Consider the following 25,107-nt stretch of genomic DNA (forward strand, 5'->3'; position numbering starts at 1 on the left):
CCTTGGCTGGCATGGTCACCTCAACTTTGTTTACAGTAGTAACAGAGTCAATCTTTCCTTTTTCTACTGTCAGTTTGGTGCTCGGATCTATGCTTAAATTGAAACTCTCATTTATTTGAAGGTTAGGGACTGCTAATTTGAAGCTGTGGCTTGTGAACATTTCATAGGTTCGACTGCTGGTGGTGGTGAATGTCTGCTCTGTTTCTGTGGTGTTGATACAATTTATCTCATCAATCATCACATCCCTCTCACTCTCCAAGTTCATGCGGTCCCATAAGATCCTGCTAGTGATAACAGGCCGGCCACTTTTAAGGGGATACACGTGGGAACACTTATCATGGAAATGATACAAAGGGCCATAGTTATCAAGCTTCGTTCCTTCTCGAGCTATATAGTACCAACCACCTCTCCTTGGATGTTCATAGAGGAGCCAGGCACCTTTCTGGACAATATGGGAAGACGCCTTGTCATTGAAATACCCATAACTTAGGTTGGTTTCCTCTTTTATCACTTTGCTTATCCCTTCATAGTTAGGGTGCTCATAAAGTGTGATCTGAGGATCTTCCAAGTCCTCAGTGACTAGTTGGATAGAAGAAATGTTATTACTTAACTGGATGTGCTTATGTTCACCTTCTTCATATGCAAAACCCACACCTTTATAGTTGGGATCCCGGAAGACCAGCCAAGGTTGTCCAATCACCTTAAGGGAGGAAATGCAATCCCCAAAGTCTACAGAACGTAGGTCAGGAACACTGCGAGTGAATTCTTTCCTGAACCCCTCAAAGTCTTCCTCTTCATAAACAATAATTTTATTCATCTTTAGCTGTTTGGAGAGGGGCAAATGGGCAACTTTTCTGGATCTTTAGCAGGTCAAAGATTGAGAGGTTTTCCTCAACAGGGATTCAGTCTGCATGAGAGGAAAAACAGAGAAACACACCCTTAGAAGCACACGTAGCAGGATGTACACATTTGACAGATGAATAGGGGTATGTTATTATTTATTTATTGACAATATTTTTTACACACTTTTCAGGGCACCCTCACAACATGGCCTACAAGGCTCTAAAAAAGGGGCGGCTAACCTTTTCTAACCTGAGCCACACATTGTCAGCTATCCACCCCATGCCACTGGTAGGTGTGCTCAAAATGAGTGTGGCTCACCTGCACACACCTCCCTCACAGACATTCAGATGGGCAGGTAAGTACAGAGAGATGCAGGAACATGGGGCTGCTTGCAAAGGTTCCAAAAACCAGATGTTCAAAGAGCAGGGGGCTATTTGAAAGCCCTTTGTAAACAACAGCTGCTTTTTAAACCTCCAATGTTCAGAAGTTTAAGGAAAAGCATGGGGCTGCTTGCAAAGGGCTTTCAAAGTACAAGACTTCAAGCGTCAACTACTTGTCAAATTGGACCTGCCAGGTGTGGGGAGATTAAGGTCCAACCCCCTCTGGCCAGAAAAGGTTCTCTACCGCTGCTGCAGACAATACTGAGCTAGATTGACCAATGAGTCTTGACTCAATGTAAGGCAACTTCCTATGTTCCTGTGGTTACTACGCTCTTATAAGCTTTTGGTGCCAACTGAAGGCCTATTCACTGCCCTAGATTGAATCTGTGGCTGTGTACGCATTACCATTTACTCCAGCTCTACTGCGCAGCCACCATTGGTGTTTGAAGCAGAGTACGCATGACATTAGCCACAATCCATATACATCCTGTAACTACTTGAGAAATACTGCTGTTTGGTGTGTTTTCCCTCAGAGTAGCTCCTATTTGGTTTTAAAATGTAAGCTGCAGTTAATCTGAGGTACACAATGGAGACATCTGATACACAAGCGCAGATGACAGCACATGCACAGATGACAGCTTAACTGAATACTTTGGAGGAGTTTTGCAGATATGGGGACAAATCAGATAATATGCACTGGATGACAAAATCGCTGCCCCCTGTCTGGTGTGTACACCACCATAAAAATATGTCATGAAACGCTGGGGTGGGGAGAATGACATTTAACCCACTAATAGGTATTATTTGGCCTGTGCATTTGCTCATGCCTGCTTTATAGTTTTTAGAATTACAATTGGATCATGTTTTATTAGTATTGTACCCAGCTTTGGGATTAGTTTATAATAAAAAGTGAGAAACAAAGTTTATGTATGCAGGCACAGAGCACACAGACATTCTTACACACACACACACAGGCAGTCAAAAACATGCACTCATACACACATGCAGGAACACCGCATATTCTCTCTCGTACACAGACAGTGTCCTGCTCTTCTGCCCCGTTTAGGGAGAAGAGAGAAGAAAAACTTTCTTTTGCATTCTCAGAAGGGAAAGAGACAGCGTCCCACCCCACAAAGATGTCCTGTTGCCAGGTTAAAGGACTGCTTAAAGAATCAGTGGAGAAAAGCAGCTTCTGCGTATGCTGCAGTGGAGCCGAGTTCTCTCTTTCCCATAGGAATCAACACACATTTAGTTTTAATATTCTTTTGAAGGTCTTCATTTATGATCAGCCTGTTACGCTCCTACCTATATGAAAGGGTTTCCTAAAGAGTTGCTGAGACAGATGCATTTATTTCATAATTCGTTTCATAAAATTTATGAAAACAGCTTGGTTGTAAAAAAACAAAAAACCCTCAAAGTGGTTTACGAAATAGGAAAGCTATTTATCCCAATGGGTGGGAAATTGCAACATTACATCTCTCTACCTCAGTTTTTAGCTACTGGGTCATATTTTTGCCCATTACAATCTGTCTCTGCTCTGTTCTGTGCTACAGGCAGCTGAACCTTCTGAGATTTCTGCAAACCAAGAGAAATAGATGAGTCAAGTCTCATGTTTCTGCATTTCAAACAACCTAGAGCTTGACATGCATTCATGTAAGAGCATATATCCCAGGAAGAAGTGGGGAAAGTGAGAGATGTGGAGAAGAGTGGGAAGAGGGAAAGAGGCTAGAGAGGCAGGAAAGAGTATTGAAAAGATAAAATGGAGGGAAATGAAGGGAACAAGAGAATGGAGCTGAGGGAAGCTGAGGAAGAGAAAAGGAAGCGGACAGAGAAAGTAACCAGAGGATAGGTAGACAGAAAGATGAAAACAAAGAGGTGAAAAATAGAGGGAAAGGCAGCAGGAGGATGCTGTGCTCTGGCAGCTCCAACTGCAACTTGGCCTACAGCTGCCCCAGGACTTGTGCAGGTAACAGTAAAATTATCATCATCATCATTAACATCACTGGTATAGCCTTAATTAATAAAAGTAAAACATTTATGTGCACATAGAGATAAACTCCCCATCCCACACTTTCTTGGCGGCAAGCTACAAGCCTGTGCGAGAGATACTTGTACCCACCTTGTTAGGCGATCTGCACGAGCAGCCAGCCTTTCTCAGCAGCCTGGAGCTCTCAGCAGTCCTCCTCCTAGGTTTATATAAGGCGGGCATGTAATAAACATGGAACCAATTAGGATGTTGTAAGGATTGCCTCTGCCTATAAACATTGCAGCCAGTCTGAAGAATGCAAGTAAAGGAAGAATTTCAGCACAGCCCAACCCACAAGCTGTCAAGAGACAAATCCTGGAGCCAGAATTTGACCGATTTATGAATTCAGTTTTCTCGCCAATCTGTATGAAAACCAACATGTGTGCAGCTCCATTTGCTTTCAGACAGAGGCCGATACATTTTTAAGTGCTGCTCACAGGCAGATTTTTTGCTCTGTTCCTCATCAGTGAGAGAAAGAAAGAAAGAAAGAAAGAAAGAAAGAAAGAAAGAAAGAAAGAAAGATTCCATCCTTCTAATTTCACTTACAGTTGAGGATAACTGGGGAAGAAAAAGAACAGTATTGAGCTTACCATACTCGGCTCTTGATGGACAGAGTTAGCTGAGGGTTAAGTCAGGAGGCAACCTAAGCCTGGGGGGCCAGATGCGGCCCAATCGCCTTCTAAATCCAGCCCATGGACGGTCCGGGAATCAGCGTGTTTTTACACGAGTAGAATGTGTGCTTTTATTTATCATGCATCTCTGGGTTATTTGTGAGACATAGGAATTCATTCATTCCCCCCCCCCCGCAATATAGTCCAGCCCACCACATAGTCTGAGGGATGGTGGACGGGCCCACGGCTGGAAAAGGTTGCTGATCCCTGGGTTAAATCATCACTCTGCTGCTGTTTCCTTCCCACTGCCCTCTGACGAAGTGGGAATTTCTAGGTATACACTGCAGCTCAGCCTTTGCCAAACTGGTGTCCACTAGATGTTTTTGACTGCAACTCCCAGCAGCCCCAGCAAGCATAGACTTGCTGGAGTCGAAAAACATCTGGAGGGCAACAATTTGCCGTTCACAATAAAAGCAGGAAAAAGAAAATGAGGAAAATGACAGTAGCTGGTTACATACTTAGTATACATGCCAGAAGCAATGAAGCTAGCTGCACAATTCTGCCAGCCAAAAACGTTTTGTCAACACGTGAGGACAATCCTTTCCTGGACCGATTGTGCTTCTGCTTCCAACCCATGTGGATTCTATAAATTGTCGGCATTTCTCTCTCACACATAGCTACAGGCTATTTATTTATTTATATTTCTGCATTCATGTCCCATTATTCTTCCAATTAACATACATGGTTCTTGACCATCCCCATTTTATCCTCACACCAACTGTGTGAGATAGATTAGGCTGAGAGATAGTGACTACTTCAAGGGCACCTAGTCTAGTTCATGACTGAGAGGGGATTTGAATCTGGTTCTTCCCAGCTCTAGTCCAGCACTCTAAACCAGGGGTCAGCAACCTTTTTCAGCTGTGGGCTGGTCCACTGTCCCTCAGACCATGTGGTTGGCTGGACTATATTTTTTGGGGGGAAATGAACGAATTCCTATGCCCCACAAATAACCCAGAGATGCATTTTAAATAAAAGGACACATTCTACTCATGTAAAAACACGCTGACTCCCGGACCGTCTGCGGGCTGGATTGAGAAGGCTATTGAGCCAGATTCGGCCCCCGGGCCTCAGGTTGCCCACCCCTACTCTAAACACATCACTGGCTCCCCTCCCCACAAACTTTCTGCTTGATTACTTGAAGAGAAGGCCACAAAGGGGGGGGGAGAGGGGTTTCATTGAGCTAAACCTCTGGTTACTCCCATTCCTGAAATTCTGTTTGTGGAATTCATTCAGGGTCTAGACATTGGGTCACCTGAATTTTCCCACAGCATCAAACCCATTTTGGAGAAACATCACAAGTGCCACCTAGTGGGGTTGCAAATTTTTCAACTTTTTCTATTGGACTTCCTAAGGCTGTTCACATAAGAAAACAATTTTTACCATATTCCAGAATGTTTCAACCCAGTCTGTTACTGATGGCATTGTACTTTTTCCAGGCCACCTTTTGCAATGCCACAGCTAGTCAATTTAAAACATTTTGCAAATTAACGTCATGCACTGTATCTTTCAAATAATAATATTTTAGAGTAGTTTAACAATAAATAGGGAGGCGGGTGGTGCTGTTGGTTAAACCATAGAGCCTAGGACTTGCCGATCAGAAGGTCGGCGGTTTGAATCACCGTGATGGGGTGAGCTCCCGTTGCTCGGTCCCTGCTCCTGCCAACCTAGCAGTTCGAAAGCACGTCAAAGTGCAAGTAGATAAATAGGTATCACTCTGGCAGGAAGGTAAACGGCGTTTCCGTGCGCTGCTCTGGTTCGCCAGAAGCGGCTTAGTCATGCTGGCCACATGACCCGGAAGCTGTACGCCGGCTCCCTTGGCCAATAAAGCGAGATGAGCGCCGCAACCCCAGAGTTGGCCACGACTGGATCTAATGGTCAGGGGTCCCTTTACCTTTACGTTTAACAATAAATAACCAGCCATTTCTAATATTTCTAACAGCATGCCAATAAATTTGAATTACTGGGCAACTCCCAAAAAAATGTAAGCTATCTGCTTAGTTCACATCACAGCTCCAGCATTTATTTGAGAATATACCTGCACTGATACTGGACTTCATGGGCATTTTCCTTGAAATCTGTAGTTATAATACTGTCTTGGTATTCTAACCAACACCTATTTCCATTCCTTCTCTGTTAATTCTTGTCAAATATTTTAGCCCTTTTAAATAAATGTACCAGTCTTCTTATCCAATTTAATAATTATAATACAGGCCTTACCAATTAAACCCTTATCGTGTTCTGATGCTAATAATATTTCAACTTCTGTTTCCGCTCTCAAAGGTCCACATTTCCTTAATAAACAATATGGTACTTCTCTTATTTGAAAGTACTGATACAACTGCAGAGAAAATCAGTCAACGTATTAGTAATTTCTACATAGTATTTAAATCCGCTGCCTAGTTGTTGTTTTTTTAATTCAGTCTAGTTCTGCTTTATACAAAGATGTAAGATCACTGAGCATGTCGCCTGCCTGTGAGATGATTTCATTGTAAAATAAGGAAATATGAGGAGACAAAAGCAAGGTAAATTTATTCTTTAACTTATACCAAACCGATTCACTGGTAAAAACATAAGAGTCATAGAATTGTAGACTTGAAAGGGACTCTGAGGGCCATCCAGCCGAAGAAACATTCTAAAAATCCTTTTTAACTTCTCTTGCAAGCCTGAGTTAATTCTGAGCTTTGGCCCACCTGACTTTTCCCCTGCAACTGTTGACTACTCATGTATCCTTCGTAATTTCTCCTTTTTTCCATTTCTTATACCTGAAGCTCATCTGAAAGCTCCTTATGCAGCCACACCAGTTTCTTTAGGTGCCTCACACTTTAATTTTTTGTTGGGATGGTGCCTACAATAGTTTACTTTTAAGAAACTCCTATCCATCTTGAACTTCCTTCTCCTTGAGTATATTTTACCATTGGATGTCACACAGTAGTCCCTTCGGGTTTTTGAAATCAGTCTTCTTAAAGTCCAGAGTGCGTGTCCGACTACACTCAGCTTTCCTTTGCCTCTGTATCTTGAAACAGAGGAGGACATGATCACTTCCTCCCAGGTTTCCCTGTACTTTCACTTTATGGATCAGTTCCTCCCTTTTGGTGAGGACCAGGTCCAAGAGAGATGACCCTTCCCCCTGTTGCTTCTTCCACCTTCTGGGAAATGAAATCGATATTTTCCTTTTGAACAGGTTGTCCTCTCAATTTCTACATTCCAGTCATGAGTCTTATCCCACCAGGTTTCAATAATGCCTGTTACCGGTAAGTCACATTTGCAGTCCTGTATTATGAGCTCAAGTTCTTCTTGCTTGTTTCCAATACTCTGTGCATTTGTGTAAACAAAACTGAAACCATGAGTCATCCCCCCGCACGCTGCTGCCTCTGTCCCCCTCCATAGGTCTCTCCTTTCTTTGGGGAACCGCAGAAGAGTACAGACAGTACTCTATTAAGCAATCTGTGCCCTGTATTCTTCTTTAACAAAGGATGCAAACAAAAATGCTTGGACTGATGGAACAATCAGAATAGCACAACTGCTCCCATGATAATAAAAGTTTAAAACAAATTGGGGTCACAAGAGTAAGGTGCTTCCTAAAAATACTTAACTGAAGGCCAGGATAAAGAGTTACATCATCAGCCTGCAATGGAAACTATATAATGAAGGTGCCAGACACATCTCAGCGGAAAGGGAAGCCTGCAACTTAGGGGCTGCCACAGAGAATGCCTTCTCTTAAGCCACCCCCTGAAAATTCTGAAAAAGTCGAACTACCAAGGGGGCTCCCTCTGCTTCTGAGCAAATGGGTACCTTCCGTGCAAAATGGGATGCTCAATATGTCCCATTCATTTCCCAGAGATACTAGCACCATCAAGCAGGCAGGGGTGTAGATAGCTGCTCCGGCACCCAAAGCGACGGGGGCAGGGCAATCCGCACACTGGGGCGGTTTCAGTATCCGCCCAGGGGGGCGAAGCGGCAAACTGCCCATGGAGTTTGCCTGGTGAACACAAGCCCCATGCTGCCATTTCAGGCAGCACAGGGCCCTGAGCCACGTCACTCCCAGGAGCATAGCTGTCAACCTTCCCTTTTTTTGCAGGAAATTCCCTTATTCCAACGCCGTTTCCCGCTGCTTCCTGCTGCTATCCCAGATAGTTAGATATCCCGTAGACTGTCCCTGGGACAGGTGAGGCTGCTGATCCCTTATTTTCAAATCTGAAAGTTGACAGCTATGCCCAGGAGTGATGGGTGGCTTGGGCGTGCTGGCCAGGCCAGGCCCCGTGGTAAGTGCCGACCCCCGTGGTGTGCCATTTTGTCACCCCCCTCAAGGATGACACCTGGGGTGAGCCACACACCCCGCAGCCCTCTTCCTACGCCCCTGAAAGCAGGTACTCCTCCTATCTCTGGACGCCATGAATCACTTCCTAAGGCCATAACTAAGGGGAAATGAAGGCACCTGTGTTTCAGTTGTGTAATTCTAATTGAAAGCTGTTTTAGTGTTTTGCTGCCGTCCGCTGAGCACAATTGCAACATTCCGTAAGCACATTGGGGCTGTCTCTTTTATGATGGATGTTTAATACGAGCCAACAATCATGACCCAACAGTTTCTGAGAACAAAAATCCCTAGGGAAGCACAATAAAATGCTACATCTGCTTTTAATTAAAAGCCACACTGAAGCTGCCACGTTCAGAAGAAATGCAAATGTTTGCTGGGGATGCTTTCCTAAAGGCACCATCTGAGTGGAAGAACTTCAAGTACAGGTGACTAGGCATTATCAGGGGTAGCACCCAGGCTATGGACCTTCATCTCCTTGAAGCCACTTTAGGCTGAAATCGTCCTATGTTCTGATGGCAATGCAAAACACTTCCCACCCTGCCTTCCACCTCACTTCCCATGCTTCTCTTTATGAGTCAGTAATAAGGGGAAAGAAGACTAGGCACACAACAACACACATCCCACTGATTTCAGCAAAAGCGATTTAAACATTTTCTTAACTCTCCCATTAAAAATGCTTTACTTTGACTGAAATGTGTCACTTAAGGGCGGGATGGAAGGTTAATTCTTATCCCAATCTGTACCTGAGCTGGGATTTTAAAATGTAGAAATATGGTTTTATTGTTGGGTGCTTTTATTGTTAATCACTTTAGGATGTTTCATGGGAAGCAACTCATAAATGAAATAAATAAATAACAGTGCGCTTTTTCTTAGTTTTAATGTGACATTTTGCCATTTATTTTCATGGATATGCTCCACTTATTTTATATTTTGAGTCCTTATATTAGGTACTATTAAAATCCACAAATAAACATTAAATAAAACACACAGAAAAAAATATGAAGGAGGCAAATGACATGCATAAAGGAAGGGATGTTCATAAAAATCAGCAGATAATGCCAAGCTGTAAAGGGTAGCTAAGACCTTAGAAAACTGAAAAAGGAACTGAGATTTTCATGACAGGGCAGAGAACTACTAAAAAACTAACAATGAATTTCAGCAGAGATAAATGTAAGGTTCTGTATTTGCACAAATATGTTATTTATTTATATTAAGGAATGAGGATGTGTGATACCTGAGTTGATAATGGTACATGTGAAAATGATCTATGGCAGGCATCCCCAAACTCGACCCTCCAGCTGTTTTGGGACTACAACTCCCATCATCCCTAGCTAACAGGACCGGTGGTCAGGTATGATGGGAATTGTAGTCCTAAAACATCTGGAAGGCCAAGTTTGGGGATACCTGATCTATGGTTTCTACAAGTTAACAGACCATGTTCTTGGAGGACCATAAAGCCCTCCTGGATAAAGCCAACAGCCCATCTACTCCTGAATCCTGTTCCCACAGTGGCCACACAGTGCAGGAGGATTCCATGCAAACCCCTTCCTGATTCACCCCCTCTATATAATACACTCACTGTTACTATATATCAATATAAAGGTAAAGGTAAAGGTACCCCTGCCCGTACGGGCCAGTCTTGACAGACTCTGGGGTTGTGCGCCCATCTCACTTAAGAGGCCAGGGGCCAGCGCTGTCCGGAGACACTTCCGGGTCACGTGGCCAGTGTGACATCGCTGCTCTGGCGAGCCAGAGCCGCACACGGAAACGCCGTTTACCTTCCCGCTGGTAAGCGGTCCCTATTTATCTACTTGCACCCGGAGGTGCTTTCGAACTGCTAGGTTGGCAGGCGCTGGGACCGAGCAGCGGGAGCGCACCCCGCCGCAGGGATTCGAACCGCCGACCTTTCGATCGGCAAGCCCTAGGCGCTGAGGCTTTAACCCACAGCGCCACCTGCGTCCCGATATATCAATATACAGCTCTGCAAATTATTTTGACTAGGGTCTGAGCAGGACCTGGATTTGTTGTAGGGTTGCCATATGTCCTCTTTTTCCAGGACACGTCCTCTTTGTTGTGGGTATGTAAAATAAGTGTTGTCATAGCGATCCACAGTTATAAAGTAGAAGTTGGCAAATGTGTCCTTTTTTTTGATCTTCAAAATATGGCAACTCTAAAAGATACCATAACATGGTTGCCAACTTTCACATTAGTGGACAAAGATTGCAGGACTTGTAATAAAGCTATGAGAATATTTAGTTTCTATCCACTCATGGAGATGTGAGTAGCCATAACACCTTGCTTCTTCATCTCATTTTAACAACTACAACTGCCTCAGCAGCTTGTCAGCTCCCTTGGCTGGGAAGTCTGAAGAACAGCAAAAGAGCCTCATTTTGCCTGCCCTTAATCGCGTCCAGCTGAGCAACAGCCTTTCTCAACAGCGTTTGCTTTAAGAACAGCAAAAGCAGCTGGAAGAGAGGAGTTTTGTGTGACCTGGGGACGGGGGGGGGGGAATCTTTTAATAATTTCATAAACTATGTGCCCCTGCTGCTCAATTTGATTTTTTTACAAGAATTTTTATGTATTGCGGTATCTTATGTATTGTAATTTTGCTGTTATCTTTATAATTTAAGTAATGATTTATTGTAATTGTTGATAGTGGATTTCTATTTAGTTGTTATTTGTTGGTATTTTGAAATTTATTTTTATAGGGTACTATTATATTCTAATGGGACTGTTGAATATTACTTTATTGGATATAAGTTGTTGATTTTAAGCCATATTTTTTTATTTGCCTTATTTGTGTTGGATTGGATCGTTAATAAGATGTGTGATTGGTGTTGTTTAATTTTGTTGTTTCTTCAGCTTGTAAACTGCCTTCTGTAGAGCAATATAGAAAGGTGGTATACAAATTAAAGTGAAATTAAAACAAGGCTGCTAGGTTGAGTAAGAAAATACTAAAAAAATAATAATCAGATAGCTGATCAAAGTGCTTCCTTTTTTAATCCAATGACTGCTCATTTCATCCTTCCTGTTTGGGAAGCAATTTCAACAACTAAAGTTGGCAGCTCTGCATCTGAGCCTTAAAGCTGCCTTTCTTTCTTTTAAAAAAATGTTCAGCTCTAGAACTCCCATCCTGCAGCTACAAGCACGTTTACTTGATTCAGTACAATGCTGCCCTTTGGTAACATGACTGCTGTTGATCCAGAGCACACAAATTAGAATGTGTCACAGCCACAACAAAAAAGGACGTCCTGACTTAGTTAACTTCTTCTCTTGCTGTTTCAAGCGTTTCCTTCCTTTCTCACCAAATCCATTACTACCCAACCTGGAAGAAAAGGAAAGATAACCAGGAATGAGTACAAATGAATACAGTGGTACCTCGGGTTACATACACTTCAGGTTATGTACGCTTCAGGTTACAGACTCCGCTAACCCAGAAAAGTACCTCGGGTTAAGAACTTTGCTTCAGGATGAGAACAGAAATTGTGCTCTGGTGGCGCAGCGGCAGCAGGAGGCCCCATTAGCTAAAGTGGTGTAGCCTTATTGGAGTTCACCGATTGGGTCTGCATTGCTCCGGGACAGGAGGAAGGAAGTCAAATGACACTGAGTTGGTTCAAAGAAAGAGTTTATTCTGCTCTCCGGATAGCAGAAGGCAAGTCCAAAGAAATGACAAGTTTCATGCAGTATATATATCCTCCAGGCACCTCTCCCCCTTCCCCAGCCACGTCAGCTTGTACACGCAGGTTGACATCACAGATGTTCCTGCTCCGGCACTCTTAACCATAAAAGGGATTTCCTTCCTGCACTCCTGACCATAAAAGGATATTCCTGTTCCTACTCTTATCTTGGAAGAGGTCATGATCTCCGGGAACACACTTTTGGCGTTTTCCCTGGACATCGGTCCCCACGTATTTTGTGGTGAGCACATAAGATAAAGTATTGACGTGTTTTCTTTGTTCCCCTAAAGAGTCAGGGTCATCCCTCCCCGTGACTGATAAAGGAGAGAGCTTGTTTATGCAATTGTGTCCTTATTATGCTTTTGCTCAACAGCTCAAGTTTTACGCATTTTAAAATGCTCTCTTTTGAAAGAAGAAAAGGGGGGGGAGGTTGAGTCAGTTTTAAACTTGCTACACAGAAACCCATTCCTTCAGTGGTGCTTCAGGTTAAGAAGTTTCAGGTTAAGAACGGACCTCCGGAACGAATTATGTACTTAACCTGAGGTACCACTGTACCAGGATCTGAAGCTGCAGTTTTTATGAGTGGGCTGCAATGCTACCTTCTGTCTTCATATCCTATGATATGAAGTGAGCAGCAGAGAGAGGAAGGATCCAGTGATTTAACTTAAGGTAATGAAGTGAGTGATATTTTTTAAGGGTATGCAGGAGCTCGACATATGTGACTGAGGCAGGGGAAGGGAATCTCAAGCCCAAAAGCCGAATGCAGCCCTCCAACCCTCAGGACTCTCCTTACTTAGGTTGTATTTCCTCTCTCCCTCTTCCTCACTGACACTGTTCCACACCCTCAAGTGTGTTTGCTTGGCTGCAGTGTATCCTTGAGGCAAGCAAGAAGCATCATCACAACTTCTTTCTTTCTCTCTTTCTCTCTCTCTCTCTCTTTCCTTCCTTCCTTCCTTCCTTCTCTTCCTATGTCCAAGACACCATAGCTTTAATTGAATCTGGCAAGTCTGTAGCATGTCTTCAGTTGGCCAGGAGCAAATCTGGTGGGATGAACTGGGTGGTTACACAACTATCAATCTCTATGTTGGACCTAAATGAGAGCAGGAGGAGAGCGTGCTAGCAGAATGGAAAGTTTTACTGGCTTCAGCTTTTGGCCTTACATCATGTGCTCAAACCATTTTATTCCCATGTAAAGGAACTGGAAACAGCAATTTCCCTTTTCTTTTAACCACCCTCTGTTTCCGGATGGAAATGTGTGTGATGTCAGCATAAATGTGTGTATTTGTTATGTTGAAATCTGCTTATAAAGAGCAAACTCTTCTGGTGACAAGTTGTAAGGTCAGATATGCTCTGAGAAACCTGCTTTGCCATTCAGCCCTTTGCCATTCAGCCAAAATACTCCTCCCATCCTGCCACTTCACTTCTTTGGCCTCAGGAGTGACAACAGCAAAGCAATCCTATCAGTTTCCTGGAAGGCAAGGTTAGTTCTCTCTCCCACCCTTTATCAGCACTTACCACAGAACAGTCAGGCTGGGGCAGGTCTCCATGAGGTGGCGGATGAAAGGCACAGAAACCTCTGAGAAGGAGTTGTCTTGAAGGTCTAGGGTGCAGAGCGTGTGGCTGGTGCTCAGAATAGTGCAAAGTTCTTGGGCGCAAGCATCTGTGAGGTAATTCTCATCAAGACTGGCAGGGACAAAATGGACGCAAGGTCATAGGCAGATCACACACTACATCTAAGCACTATTATCCTTTCCTCAAAGCTTTGGTGAGAGCAGACTCAAAGGAATATATAGTTACAAGCAAACTATTATTCAGTCTACTTCCAGAATTGAACGTGCAACTCGAAGCCAAGTTGCCAGGTTGAATAGTCAGTACAGTGGTGCCCCGCAAGACGAATGCCTCGCAAGACGGAAAACTCGCTAGACGAAAGAGTTTTCCGTTTTGGAGGTGCTTCACAAAACGAATTTCCTATGGGCTTGCTTCGCAAGACGAAAATGTCTTGCGAGTTCCTGCGGGTTCCCCCCCCCTTCCCCCCCTTTTTCTAAGCCGCTAAGCCGCTTATCCGCTTATCCGCTAAAAGCCGCTAAACCGCTAATAGCGCTAATCCGCTAAGCCGTCAATGGGCTTGCTTCGCAAGACGAAAAAACCGCTAGACGAAGAGACTCGCGGAACGTATTCTTTTCGTCTTGCGAGGCACCACTGTATGAGGAATACCTAACATTCCTCTTTCCTCATTGCCTTATGTGCCAGAAGGCATACTAGGAAGCTACTTGGCCAGAGTGCTTTCCTCCCCCCACTTTACTTGGAAGTGTAATGACTTGAGCAGTCATTAAGAGGAAATTATAAGTAGCTGAGCTCTGTATCTTCTGGAGACAACTTGTCTGCTGATGTGGAGCTGTCCCTGGTCCTGTTGGTCTTGTTCCCAGACCTTACTCTGTCTTTGCATCCTGCTCTCAGCACCAGTGTCTGGCTACTTGTGTCTAAAAACCCTTCCCACTGTGAAATTTCTCTCTCACTGCCAGCTAGTTGCACCCAGACTCCCACAGACCCTGCACCCCATTGGAATAGTGTGCAGATAGCAAATAATCTGAACTCCAAGCCCACAAAGACGTCATACATACACCCAACTTTTTGTATGTGTCTCTGCTCCCTTGTTACTTACTCTAGAGTAGTCACATTACAGTCTAGTTCCTTCAGAGTGGCACAGAGAACATGCACTCCTGAGTTTCCAAGTTTGTTACTTCCAAATCTACAATGAGAAAGAGAGAGAATGAGAAAGATGAAAAAAAGATTCAGGGACTGATTCTTCAAAATCTAGGAGGAATATAAGAAGGTGGGTCTGCATAGTTGGAACTGGACCATCCAATGTAGAAACTTAATAGCTCACACAGAAGTGTGAAATCTCCACTTCCTTATGAAAAGAGCAGGCTTCTAGCCATTTACAGAGAAATACTTTAAAATTAGGGATTATTAAAAGTTTGTGTATGAGGAAGCGGCTTTCTGAGGGTGCTATGGGCAAGAAGGATCCCACACTCTATTCCCTTCCTTGCCCCTACACACTTATTGCTCCCCAATGCGCTCCTTCTGTTCTCCAACCATTGTACTGGTTCTGGTCCAAAAACAACCACAAGCCAGAATTTTGTCAAAACTAGAATGTAGCTGTAATACAGATTGGAATCTATGGTGAAATTTGTTTTGACTGAACACGCAGAGATTTCTAATTGCAGGTTTTTGAGTTCTGTGAAAATCTAGAGCGGCCAAGCAGATGGGCACTCTTACCACAGTGCCAACCAATTCTAGGTGTTAGAGAACAGAACAAAGCTTTTATGGGGAAGGCTGGCACCTGTGTACTTAGTGGAAAAATAACACACCTTCCATGCACTCCTATGCATAGCTACTGAAGGGTCCTATTGAGTTCAAGGAGATTTACACCCATGTAGGTGTGTATGGGAATATCGCCTTTATTTCCTTATTTCAAACTTTCTATTGAGAAATAGAATGGTGACCAGGAATACATTAGTTACACCACCATCAACATTTATTTTTCCAAGCCCAGTATGCATCTCCCAACTACATGCATGACTTTGCTGGTCTAGGATTTTCAAGCCAGGGAAACCAGGGGCTTTTCGCCTTTCTGTGCATACTATTCTAGGCAGGGGGACAAGGAGACTGCATGAGCTTTTGAGCCAAAGATGGAGACAAGACTGGAAGGGATTTTGAGCCATGGTTACTGACAGCAAGGCATTTATACAAGGCTTATATTGCCACATTGATTTCATATGGTTTCAGAAATGGTGAAGAAGTGAATACATGGCTATTCCACCACTACAACACAGTGTGCTTGAGTCTGGGAGTGTCTTCCTTTGACAAGTAATCCTAGTAACAAAGGGAAAAACAAATCAGTGCCCAACCCAAAGGCTCTCCACTCAAATCCTGAAATGCCTGGCATTTGCTGTTCCTAAAAAAACAATATGATGGCATCACTTACTTTAAAGTTGTACAGTTTTTTATTCCTGGAGCCAAAGCTCTCATGTGGTAAGACTTCAGCCTGCAAAACGTTAGATCAATGGAGTGATCCTCGATTTTACTGTGCTGCAAGCAGAACGCCAAAACCCTGCAGTCCAGCACCGAGAGCATCTGGTAAGAAAGGTTAATATTCTGGAAATGATGCATCACACGGTTTGCAAATTCTGCTTCCTGGGTCTCAAACAGGCAGTGGAAAAACTTCAGCAGGCAATGACCTTTTCGAGGAGGCTCCTTAGTCGCCACTTCTTCTGCTCTCTGAAGCAAGAAAGGCTTCACAAGGGCAGATGTCTTGCACTGCAGAGTCTGCTCAAGAAAGATGCGCACCTTTTCACTGCTCAGGCCAAATACGAAGCATACTGTTAATGTTAAATGCTCATTGCCTGGCTTCTCACACTCAGCTAAAAGTGTCTTCAAGTCCCCCATACTGTTATCTGAAACTTCCGTTGAGTCCTTCTGCAGAATATACCACATGGCAGCAAAAAACTCCTGGAAGCAGAGATGGAGAAAACTGTACAGGTTGTGCCGGCCAATCCCCCTTTGGAATGTTCTTCTGTCTAGAAAGAGGTCTTTAAGAGCAGAAACCTCCAAATGTTGCTCCTTGAGATCCTGCTCCTCAAAGAGGATTTTCTGTCCCAGGATGCCAGCCCGTGCCAAGGAACAGAGCCTTCCGAGCTCATTCAGAGAGGAGTTCTTCCATTTCGCAGAATCATGCTTAAGAAGATTGTGAGAAAACTGTACAAAGACTTTTGTTGTGGTGTCCAAGGTGTCTGCAATCTCGTCTTCAGTTTCCAGTTCAACTCTGATGACAGAGCAGATGATCCAGCACACCATGGGGATGAAGCAGATGGTGGAGACTGCACTGGTATTTTCAATGAATCTCAGTGCTAGGTTGGCTTTCTGATCATCTTTAAAGAACTTGAAAAAATACTCACGGCGACCTTTCTCAGTGAATCCAAGGATCTCAGCAAATCTCGGAAACTTCAAGCACCCATGCAGCTTCTCTGCAGCACCAGGTCTTGTGGTGATTAACAAGTAGGATTTGGGCAAAAGCTGCTTTCTCAACAAGCTGCTCAGAACACCCTGTATGGACATCTTTGAATAAGGATCATCACAGAAACTGTCTCCTATGAGCTCTAAGGAGCAACAAAGCTCATCAAAGCCATCAATGATGAACAGCAGCTTTTCAGGGTGGGCTAAAATCCCTTTCACTGGGGCATACATGTCTTGACACTGATCTACAATAAGGTCAGCCAGGCTGCTGGCATCTTCAGCAAGGCTTAGTTCTCTGCAGCGAATACAGAACACGTAGTCAAAGACGTCCTGGTACAGCTCCCCAGCAGCCCAGCCCAGCATAATCTTCTGCACGGTCATCGTTTTACCAATACCAGCAGGTCCTTGCAACACCACAGTTCTTGGGGCTATTCCCGATTCATCAGGTTCAAAAAGGCTTTGTATATCAGTTGATGAATAATTTGAACTGTTGGTTTCCAAGATGTCCATGTGCGGCCTGCCAGTAGCAACCAATTCAAGTTCCCTCTGCTTCTGAGGCCGGTGTTTTTTGATGATAAGTAACTCTATATAGCGGGCGTTTAATGGGGTGCTCTCACCAAAGAGACTGTTTCTGTCCTCTGTTAGCAAGTATTCTTCCTTCACGTTCTCAGCATACTTTTTTTTGTAATCTAGTATAGACAGAGAGAAGGATTAACCACCTGCCATGGCATTGCAACATGCTTGCCTGATGCCAGGCCCCCTTGATTTCCCAGTGGTCCCTTGTCTATGCAGACCCTCTGAGTTAAATAACTTTTCTTTTGCTCAAGACTACCAAGGTCTGTGTTTGCAAGTTTGCAGAGGTAATAATAATAATAATAATAATAATAATATTAATAATTTATACCCCACCCATCTGGCTGGGTTTCCCCAGCCACTCTGGGCGGCTTCCAACAAACTATTAAAAATACATTAAAACATTCAAATACCCTGAATCAGGCATACCGTTTGCCTGAACTGTTTCTGAATTGTTCCTATCGTTGGGGAAAACCTAAACTAGCATACATCTCTTTCACTTTGGCTCTACTTTATGGGATCTGTATTTCCCCCCATCATAAACAAGATATATATGAAAATGTACTGACTCATGGGCATGTCAAAGTGCACACGGCTGGTAAAAAAGTGTCTGTAGTCACAGAGGGGAAAGTGGGTGTGGTCAATTTGTGTCTTTGTTTATTAGCATTGGAAAGAACAAGTTTTCAGAAAAACCTTTTGGCATCAAAAGGTTACAGCAGGGGATGTCTGGGAGTGATCAGTATTTTAAAAAATAAATAAAAAGTCAACTTTGAAGGGAGGGGCTTGGGGACACAGAAAACCTTTTGGCATCACAGGTATATCTGTGGGAGCAGAAACTAAACAGATTAAAAAAGAAAAGGAGGGGCATAGGAGCGAGCAATTAAAGAAAGCTTACTTAAAATAAAAAATTCAAATGTGGGGGAATCTTTGGGAGCCACAAACAATCTCTTGGGAGGCCAGATGCTGATCACCACTGACCATTTTAGAGCTCATCAGCAATGCTAGAGGAATAACGCTAGTCCTGTTCTGTCTAGCATCAGCTCTCTATTACCACTCCCTCCCCTCTTAATACTGGTATAGTGCAATATTCCCAAATTAGAGAGCGATGCAAATACCGGTACTTACATCTCCCAGAAGCCATGCTTACCTGATATCTGCAGTTATGCCTCACAATCCTGTGGTTATCCACTTTTGTTTGCTTTTCTCCTTCAAACATATTCTACAAATTACTGAGCCTTGAGAGTCTTTTTGGCTCTCTCTAGGCTGCTTTCAAAAAGTTAGGACAAAGGATCCACTTATCTTGAGTTCTAGACTAAAACTTACAATGGCTTACGATGAGATGCTTACATACCTTGAAATTGCTTCCCAACCTCTGAAAAAGAAATAAAATAACTGGTCAGACATTTTTGTATTGCGAACAGTAGGTTTTAAAATCTGGTGCTCATAATGTATAGGAAAGTTGAAAGGATCACTGTACATACCAAGCCCCTTCCTGCAAATCTAAGTTCAGGCCAGCTTTGAAACAGGCTTTGAGGCTTAGGTCAACTAGCATATGGAATCAAATTCAGTTCTATATCATCTGCATCACAGGTGGGCAACCTGCAGCATGGTAGCCCCATGTGCCCATCCCAACCCTATTTTATGAAGCGCCCCCCATGCCTCATCCCTCCATCTGATCAGAGTTCTTTCCTTCCTTTTCATTTCCTCCTTCTTCTTGGCGTTTAAAAGTCTCTCCCTCCCTTTGCTATGTAGTTTCAGAACAAATGGAAGGAACTGTATTTTAGCAAATGAAAGTAAACTGACAGTGTTTAAAAACATTTTGCTTGGTTGAATGGCTTGAGGAAAATACGTCCCCCCCCCCCCCCCCCCCGCTATCTGAGAACGTTTTGGAAGGTTTCTGTCAGAAAGGAATTACTTTCACTTGGGCTGTGTCTACACCAGGGCACTAATGTGAACACGAGTAATTATATTCTCTCTGTGTGTATGTGTGCCTTTATCCACAGAGGAGCAATTTCAATTTTATGCCTCTAAAATCTATCTCAATGTTTCCAGTCCTCAATAGCGGTGGGGCTTGATGGGATGTATTGCACTGTGTGTTGCTGTCCCTGTCCCCTCAGTTAGTACTTTCCTGCCCATCGTAAGTTCTGGATACCTGAGGTCCCTTGTGGGAATGCAAGCAGGTGTTTGTTTACCCCTACATGCACCTTTTAATTTTTTGTAAAAAAATAAAAACTGAAATACAAGTTTTAAAATATACCAGATTTACACAGAAGAACAGTCAGAAATAATTTTAAAAATATGTATGTGTGGCTCCAAGCCAGGAAATCTAGGCCACTTGTAGGCTTGCTCACAGATATGTGTTCACCTGTGTGTGCACACGTTCCAAATTATTTTACGTTATTTTAAAAATAACAAGTTTTCATATATACCAGATTTTCACAGAAGAGCAGTGAAAAGAAAGAAATAATGTGTCACCCCAAGTCTGGAAAGGATTTGTGTGAAGGGCTGCTGTTTCCTTTCCTCCCCTTTTCCCCTCCAGCCTCTTGTTACCTGCAATGGCAATTTTTGTTTTGTGCCAGAGAACTTCCACAGAAAGGAGTCACTTTTGAAAAATAAAAAATAAAAATACAATGAACTTGTAAAATTGTGACATGAGCAGAACTAGGGGTGGATGAACAGCCTCTAAGCCATGGGTAAGCAAACTAAGGCCCAGGGGCCGGATCCAGCCCAATCACCTTCTAAATCCAGCCAATCTCTGGGTTATTTGTGGGGCCTGCCTGGTGTTTTTACATGAGTAGAATTTGTGCTTTTATTTAAAATGCATCTCTGGGTTATTTGAGGGACATAGGAATTCGTTCACGTATAAAAAAAATCAAAATATAGTCCGGCCCCCCACAAGGTCTGAGGGACAGTGGGCCGGCCCCCTTGCTGAAAAAGTTTGCTGAGCCCTGCTCTAAGCGATTATTAGCTATACTGAACTGCAGTCAATTATATAGCACATTATATCTAGGTGAGTACAAATCCATACCCTTGCTGAGTTTAGAAGCATTGTACTTGAGACCAATGTCTTCAAAAATAGTTATCATCAGGGCAGCAGCCTCTTCCTCATAAAACTCAACCAGAAGCTCCACCATCTTCTCCCGAGTTGCCTTCTCCATCCGTCCAAGTGGAATATTCTTACCCCCGGGAGCTGCTGCAGTACGCAACTTAAACTTAAACTTCTCAAAATCTTCTTGGCCAAGATCCTCTAAGGCGTCTAGTAGGAAGTCCGGCATAGTGGCTCCTCCTCCTGACTCCATCGCCAGCTCACAGCCAGGCTGCAAGCAAAGAACCATATCAAGTGCCAGAAGAAAAGATGTCGCCTGCCCATCATGCAGTAACTCACACGAGAAAGGCCTCTGGAATAGATTTTGTAGGTTTCCGGGTGGACAGAAGTGAAGGGAATAACACTGACATCGCATACCGACTTTAGGATCCATGTGTGGGTCTTTACCGTACCCATATTACACAGAAGCAGCCCACCTAGCCATCCACTCTGTATTTACATCTGCCACTGCATATTTCCAAAACAAGAACCACTTTGGAACTGTACTGCCTGAACAAGGGATGTAAATCTGCAATCCAAATCCAATTTTGTGGGACAAAGTCTCAGTTAATTAAGTAGGACTTACTTCTGAAAGATGTGGTTAGGACTGTACTTCAGTGGTACCTCGGGTTACATATGCTTCAGGTTACAGACTCCGCTAACCGAGAAATAATACCTTGGGTTAAGAACTTTGCTTCAGGATGAGAACAGAAATCGCGCGGCGGCAGCAGGAGGCCCCATTAGCTAAAGTGGTGCTTCAGGTTAAGAACAGTTTCAGGTTAAGAACGGACCTCCAGAACGAATTAAGTACTTAACCCGAGATACCACTGTATTAATCATGTTCTGTGGAAGCGTGCAGCAAGGATGTTTTTGCCCGAAATTGGGTTTAAAGGGTCCACAAGATGTGTGGCAGGCTGGGAAGCTTTGCTTTTGACCCAGCCCTCTAGGAACAAGCACTAGCGAGGTCTCATCAGCACCACACCTTTAAATAAGCATTATCCCACTTAAGTCAGTCCTTACTTCCCTCATAGCAACCTGGGAAGGAAGCATAGCCTGTTAAGGGCGATGAGACTTGTTAGGAGACGCCTGTTCCCCTCATGGAGCTACAGTTCACAGAGCAGATCTAACAATTACCGTATTTTTTGCACCATAACACTCACTTTTTTCCTCCTAGAAAGTAAGGGGAAATGTCTGTGCGTGTTATGGAGCGAATGCCTGCGGGTGGCGGGGGGGGGGGGGGATCTGTTGCAGTCGTGAGCAGAGGATCCATGGTTCCCCTTCCTTCCCTCCTCCGTGGTTACAAAGCATGGATCCACATGGATCCTCAGGATTTTTGCATTGGGCTACTCCAAACTCACTGTCAGATCACATGTCTGTGGCCACAGCATGAACCACAAAAATCATATATCCACTATTTCGTTTAGAATATTTTTGTTCTTGTTTTCCTCCTCTAAAAACTATGTGCGTGTTATGGTCGGGTGCGTGTTATAGAGCGAAAAATACGGTACTTCCTTTTCCCAACAAACCCTGGGAATTGTAGTTCTGTTTGGGGAACAGGCATCTCCTAAAAGCACCCATAACAAACTACAGTTCCCAGGCTTCTTTGGGGGAAGCCACAACTGTTTAAATCAGGGGTGCCCAAACTTTTTTCAAAGAGGGCCAGATTTGATGAAGTGAGCATGCATGAGGGCCGACAAGAGCTGTTGAGCTTTCTTTAGGATTTTACCCCAGGACGTATACTGCCATGGGGGCCACATTAAATCGACCTTGTTGGACATGCCTGGTTTAAAGCATGGGTGAGAAAACCAAATCTGGCCCAATCGCCTTCTGAATCTGGCCCGCAAATGATCCAGGAATCAGCATGTTTTTACATAAGTAGAATGTATCCTTTTATTTAAAATGCATCGCTGGGTTATTTGTGGGGCATAGGAATTCGTTCATTTTTATTTTTATTTTCAAAATATAGTCTGGACCCCCACAAGGTCTGAGGGACAGTGGACCGGCCCCCTGCTGAAAAAGTTTGCTAACCCCTGGTTTAAAGTGACGTGGTACTGCTTTAAATCCTTAAAGAATGTCAAAGAAATAAACAACTGTCTGACTTTTAGAAGACATCTGAAGGCAGTCCTGTTAAGGGAAGCTTTTAATGTTCGACGTTTTCTCATGTTTTTAATATTCTGTTGGGAGCCGTCTAGAGTGGCTGGGGAAACCCAGCGAGATGGGCAGAGTATAAATAATAAAACAACAACAACAACAACAACAACAACAACAACAACAACAATAATTGATGGGATCATAATGAACTAGAAAGAAATCACCTACTACTCAAAAACAAGTTTGGTTTCTTCCCTCCCCCGCTCGCCCTTCTGAGCAAAACACCCCCAGCTTTTCAGACGCGCTCTACAGCTCGACTTCGGCCATTATCATCCGCCAGGTCCTGCCTGAACTGTTCCTTCACAAAAGGTTTCTAATACGTCTTTCTCACCAAATGCCCGTCCCTCTCAGCTTCCCCTTCTCCGCCCCTACAGGAAAACACCTCCCATTCCGCCCAGCCGCCAGGCGGCCTTGTGGGCTTGTCAGGCGCGACCCTCCCGCCACCCCGTCCATTGCGACACGAGCGGGGCGGGGGTCGCATTAAACAGCTGCCTCGTCGTTTATTCAGTTTCAAGTGGCCCCTGTTGCCCCATTTCCCCCGCCCACAGTGCGGCCAGGCTTGGCCCCACCGGCGGAAGGCGTGCACATTCCCGCCACCACCCAGGGGGGAACTTTCTTCCCAGCTCCTAATGGCGCCTCCTTTGGCCGCCCACGACGTACTCGTTGCCGTCTCTAGGCAAGGCTGGCTGGCGCTGCAGAGGCATTTGGGGCGGGGGGGGGACAGGACGATGGGCAGCACACTCACCTCTCCGGAGTCAGTCCAGGATAAAGAAGCCGAACGAGAAAGTGAAAGTGACGTGGCTCAGGCGGCGGGGGAGGGGGAGAGAGGTGCCCTAAGTCAGGCTTTCGATTGCATATCAGGCATGGCCAAACTTGGCCCTCCAGATATTTTGGGACTACAACTCCCATCACCCCTAGCTAACAGGACCAGTGGTCGGGGATGATGAGAATTGTCCCAAAAAACATCTGGAGGGCCAAGTTCACTGCCTGGATATGCAGTGCGGATAGAAGCCTTCGCCAACCTGGTGCCCTCCAGATGGCATGTATTACGACTCCCATCAGCCCCCAGCTATCATTGGTGTGCTGGTTTGGGGTAATGGGAGTCGTAGACCCAAACTTCTGAGGGCAACAGGTTGGCAAAGGGTGGTGTGTATGTTGTTGCGCCCCCCCCCCCCCAATTTCTCTTCAAGGCCAGCGAGCGTTTTCGGTTGGTGGCACAGACCATTTGGGGCTCAGCGTAAATAGAAACTGCACTCTTTCAGGGGGACTTAACGTCTATTGTTGAAAAGGCAACTTAATAAAATAATAAAACTGGTAAAAAATAAATGCAACTTAATAATTATTTAATTAGTTATTTACCACCCTCCACCCTAAAGTCCCAGGCGGGTTACAGCATTAAAGGCAACATATAAAACAACCACGCACCTATTTGTCTATAAATAACATATTCACCTTGGACTTTACTTCTGCTTAACCCAGGGTACCCCTCTGCCAGATATTGTTGGACTACAACTCCCATTGCCCCTGACCTTGCTGGCTGGGGCTGGTTGGAATTGTAGTCCAACAGCCAGAGGACAGTGTTGGTTACCCCTGCCTTGCACTTTCACTAAGGGAAAGGCACAACTTGCACAGAATACTGTACTCTAATGATGGGTTGTGTCATTATCAATGAATTGCTTGCATTTCAGAAAACATTCTATGACTTCTTGTCATCATGAGGAATTTAGTATCGCTGAATCAGTGTCTTTGTTTCCGAGAACCATTGTTCTGATTCCTATTCTGAAATAAAATGCAGTTTTCTTAATCTTCATTCATCCAGGATTGACCAGTGCCTTTTCCTTCCATGCAGACTTTCTCCCTTTATTTTATTTTATCTCTTTACGTGTTTCCCACTTTCTTTTTGGGAAACAGGGTGGCCAAGGCGGGGTGTTATGTGATGCACATTTGTAGAAATTAGAAACACCACAAATTTGCAGGCTGAAATAAAATGTAGCTGGTTGAATGCGGGGCAGCTGAAAGGCTGCCTGAAGCTCCTCTTCCTGTTTCCATTCAGACTGCCAGAGGAGAAACAGTGGCTGCACCATGGCCAACAACATCTTTTGGTTCAGGTAGGTGGCCGTGTTGGTCTGACACAATCAAAATAAATTAAAAATTAAAAAAATGTCCAATAGCACCTTAGAGAGAACAAACTTAGTTGGTCTCTAGGGTGCTACTGGACAATTTTTTTTTTTGAACATGTGTAGCTAGGATAAGCTGAAACCTTTACTCAGCCTCAACTCAGGAGACCTGGAGCAGGGCCTTTTCCCTGGTTACACCCAAGAGCTGCCTCATGTTGTACTTAAAACTCCCTTCCTCCTTGCCCACTGGCCA

At 44.2% G+C, this 25,107-nt stretch overlaps 1 protein-coding gene and 1 long non-coding RNA gene across 11 annotated transcripts; one reads left to right on the plus strand and one right to left on the minus strand.

The window, feature by feature from the left end:
• Positions 1-776: 776 nt before the first annotated feature.
• On the minus strand, positions 777-23,633 carry LOC307209379 (NACHT, LRR and PYD domains-containing protein 3-like). 10 transcript variants are annotated; one of them, XR_013835566.1, is made up of 10 exons: positions 20,530-21,161; positions 18,853-18,873; positions 15,901-17,617; positions 14,575-14,661; positions 13,428-13,595; positions 11,391-11,560; positions 6,780-6,927; positions 6,138-6,258; positions 3,343-3,498; positions 816-907 (listed from the first exon to the last, which is right to left on the minus strand). XR_013835566.1 is itself a non-coding variant. In XM_079964413.1 (7 exons), exons 2-7 carry the CDS (start codon positions 20,798-20,800, stop codon positions 11,461-11,463), a joined length of 2,364 nt encoding a protein of 787 aa, XP_079820539.1. In that variant the 5' UTR covers positions 20,801-20,818; positions 23,483-23,633; the 3' UTR covers positions 11,217-11,460. The 10 variants fall into 10 exon arrangements, 4 of the variants coding, with proteins under 4 accessions (XP_079820539.1, XP_079820538.1, XP_079820537.1 ...); XR_013835565.1 differs by lacking the exon at positions 6,780-6,927; XR_013835563.1 differs by lacking the exons at positions 6,138-6,258; positions 6,780-6,927 and having other exon boundaries at positions 3,343-3,403.
• LOC307209423 lies at positions 6,943-11,227 on the plus strand. Its single transcript, XR_013835575.1, has 2 exons — positions 6,943-9,837; positions 10,215-11,227. It is a non-coding gene; the product is annotated as an uncharacterized lncRNA (long non-coding RNA).
• Positions 23,634-25,107: the final 1,474 nt, after the last annotated feature.

The sequence above is a fragment of the Podarcis cretensis genome (assembly GCF_951804945.1).
Source record: "Podarcis cretensis genome assembly, chromosome: 2".
In the NCBI taxonomy this organism is placed as follows: Eukaryota; Metazoa; Chordata; class Lepidosauria; order Squamata; family Lacertidae; genus Podarcis; species Podarcis cretensis.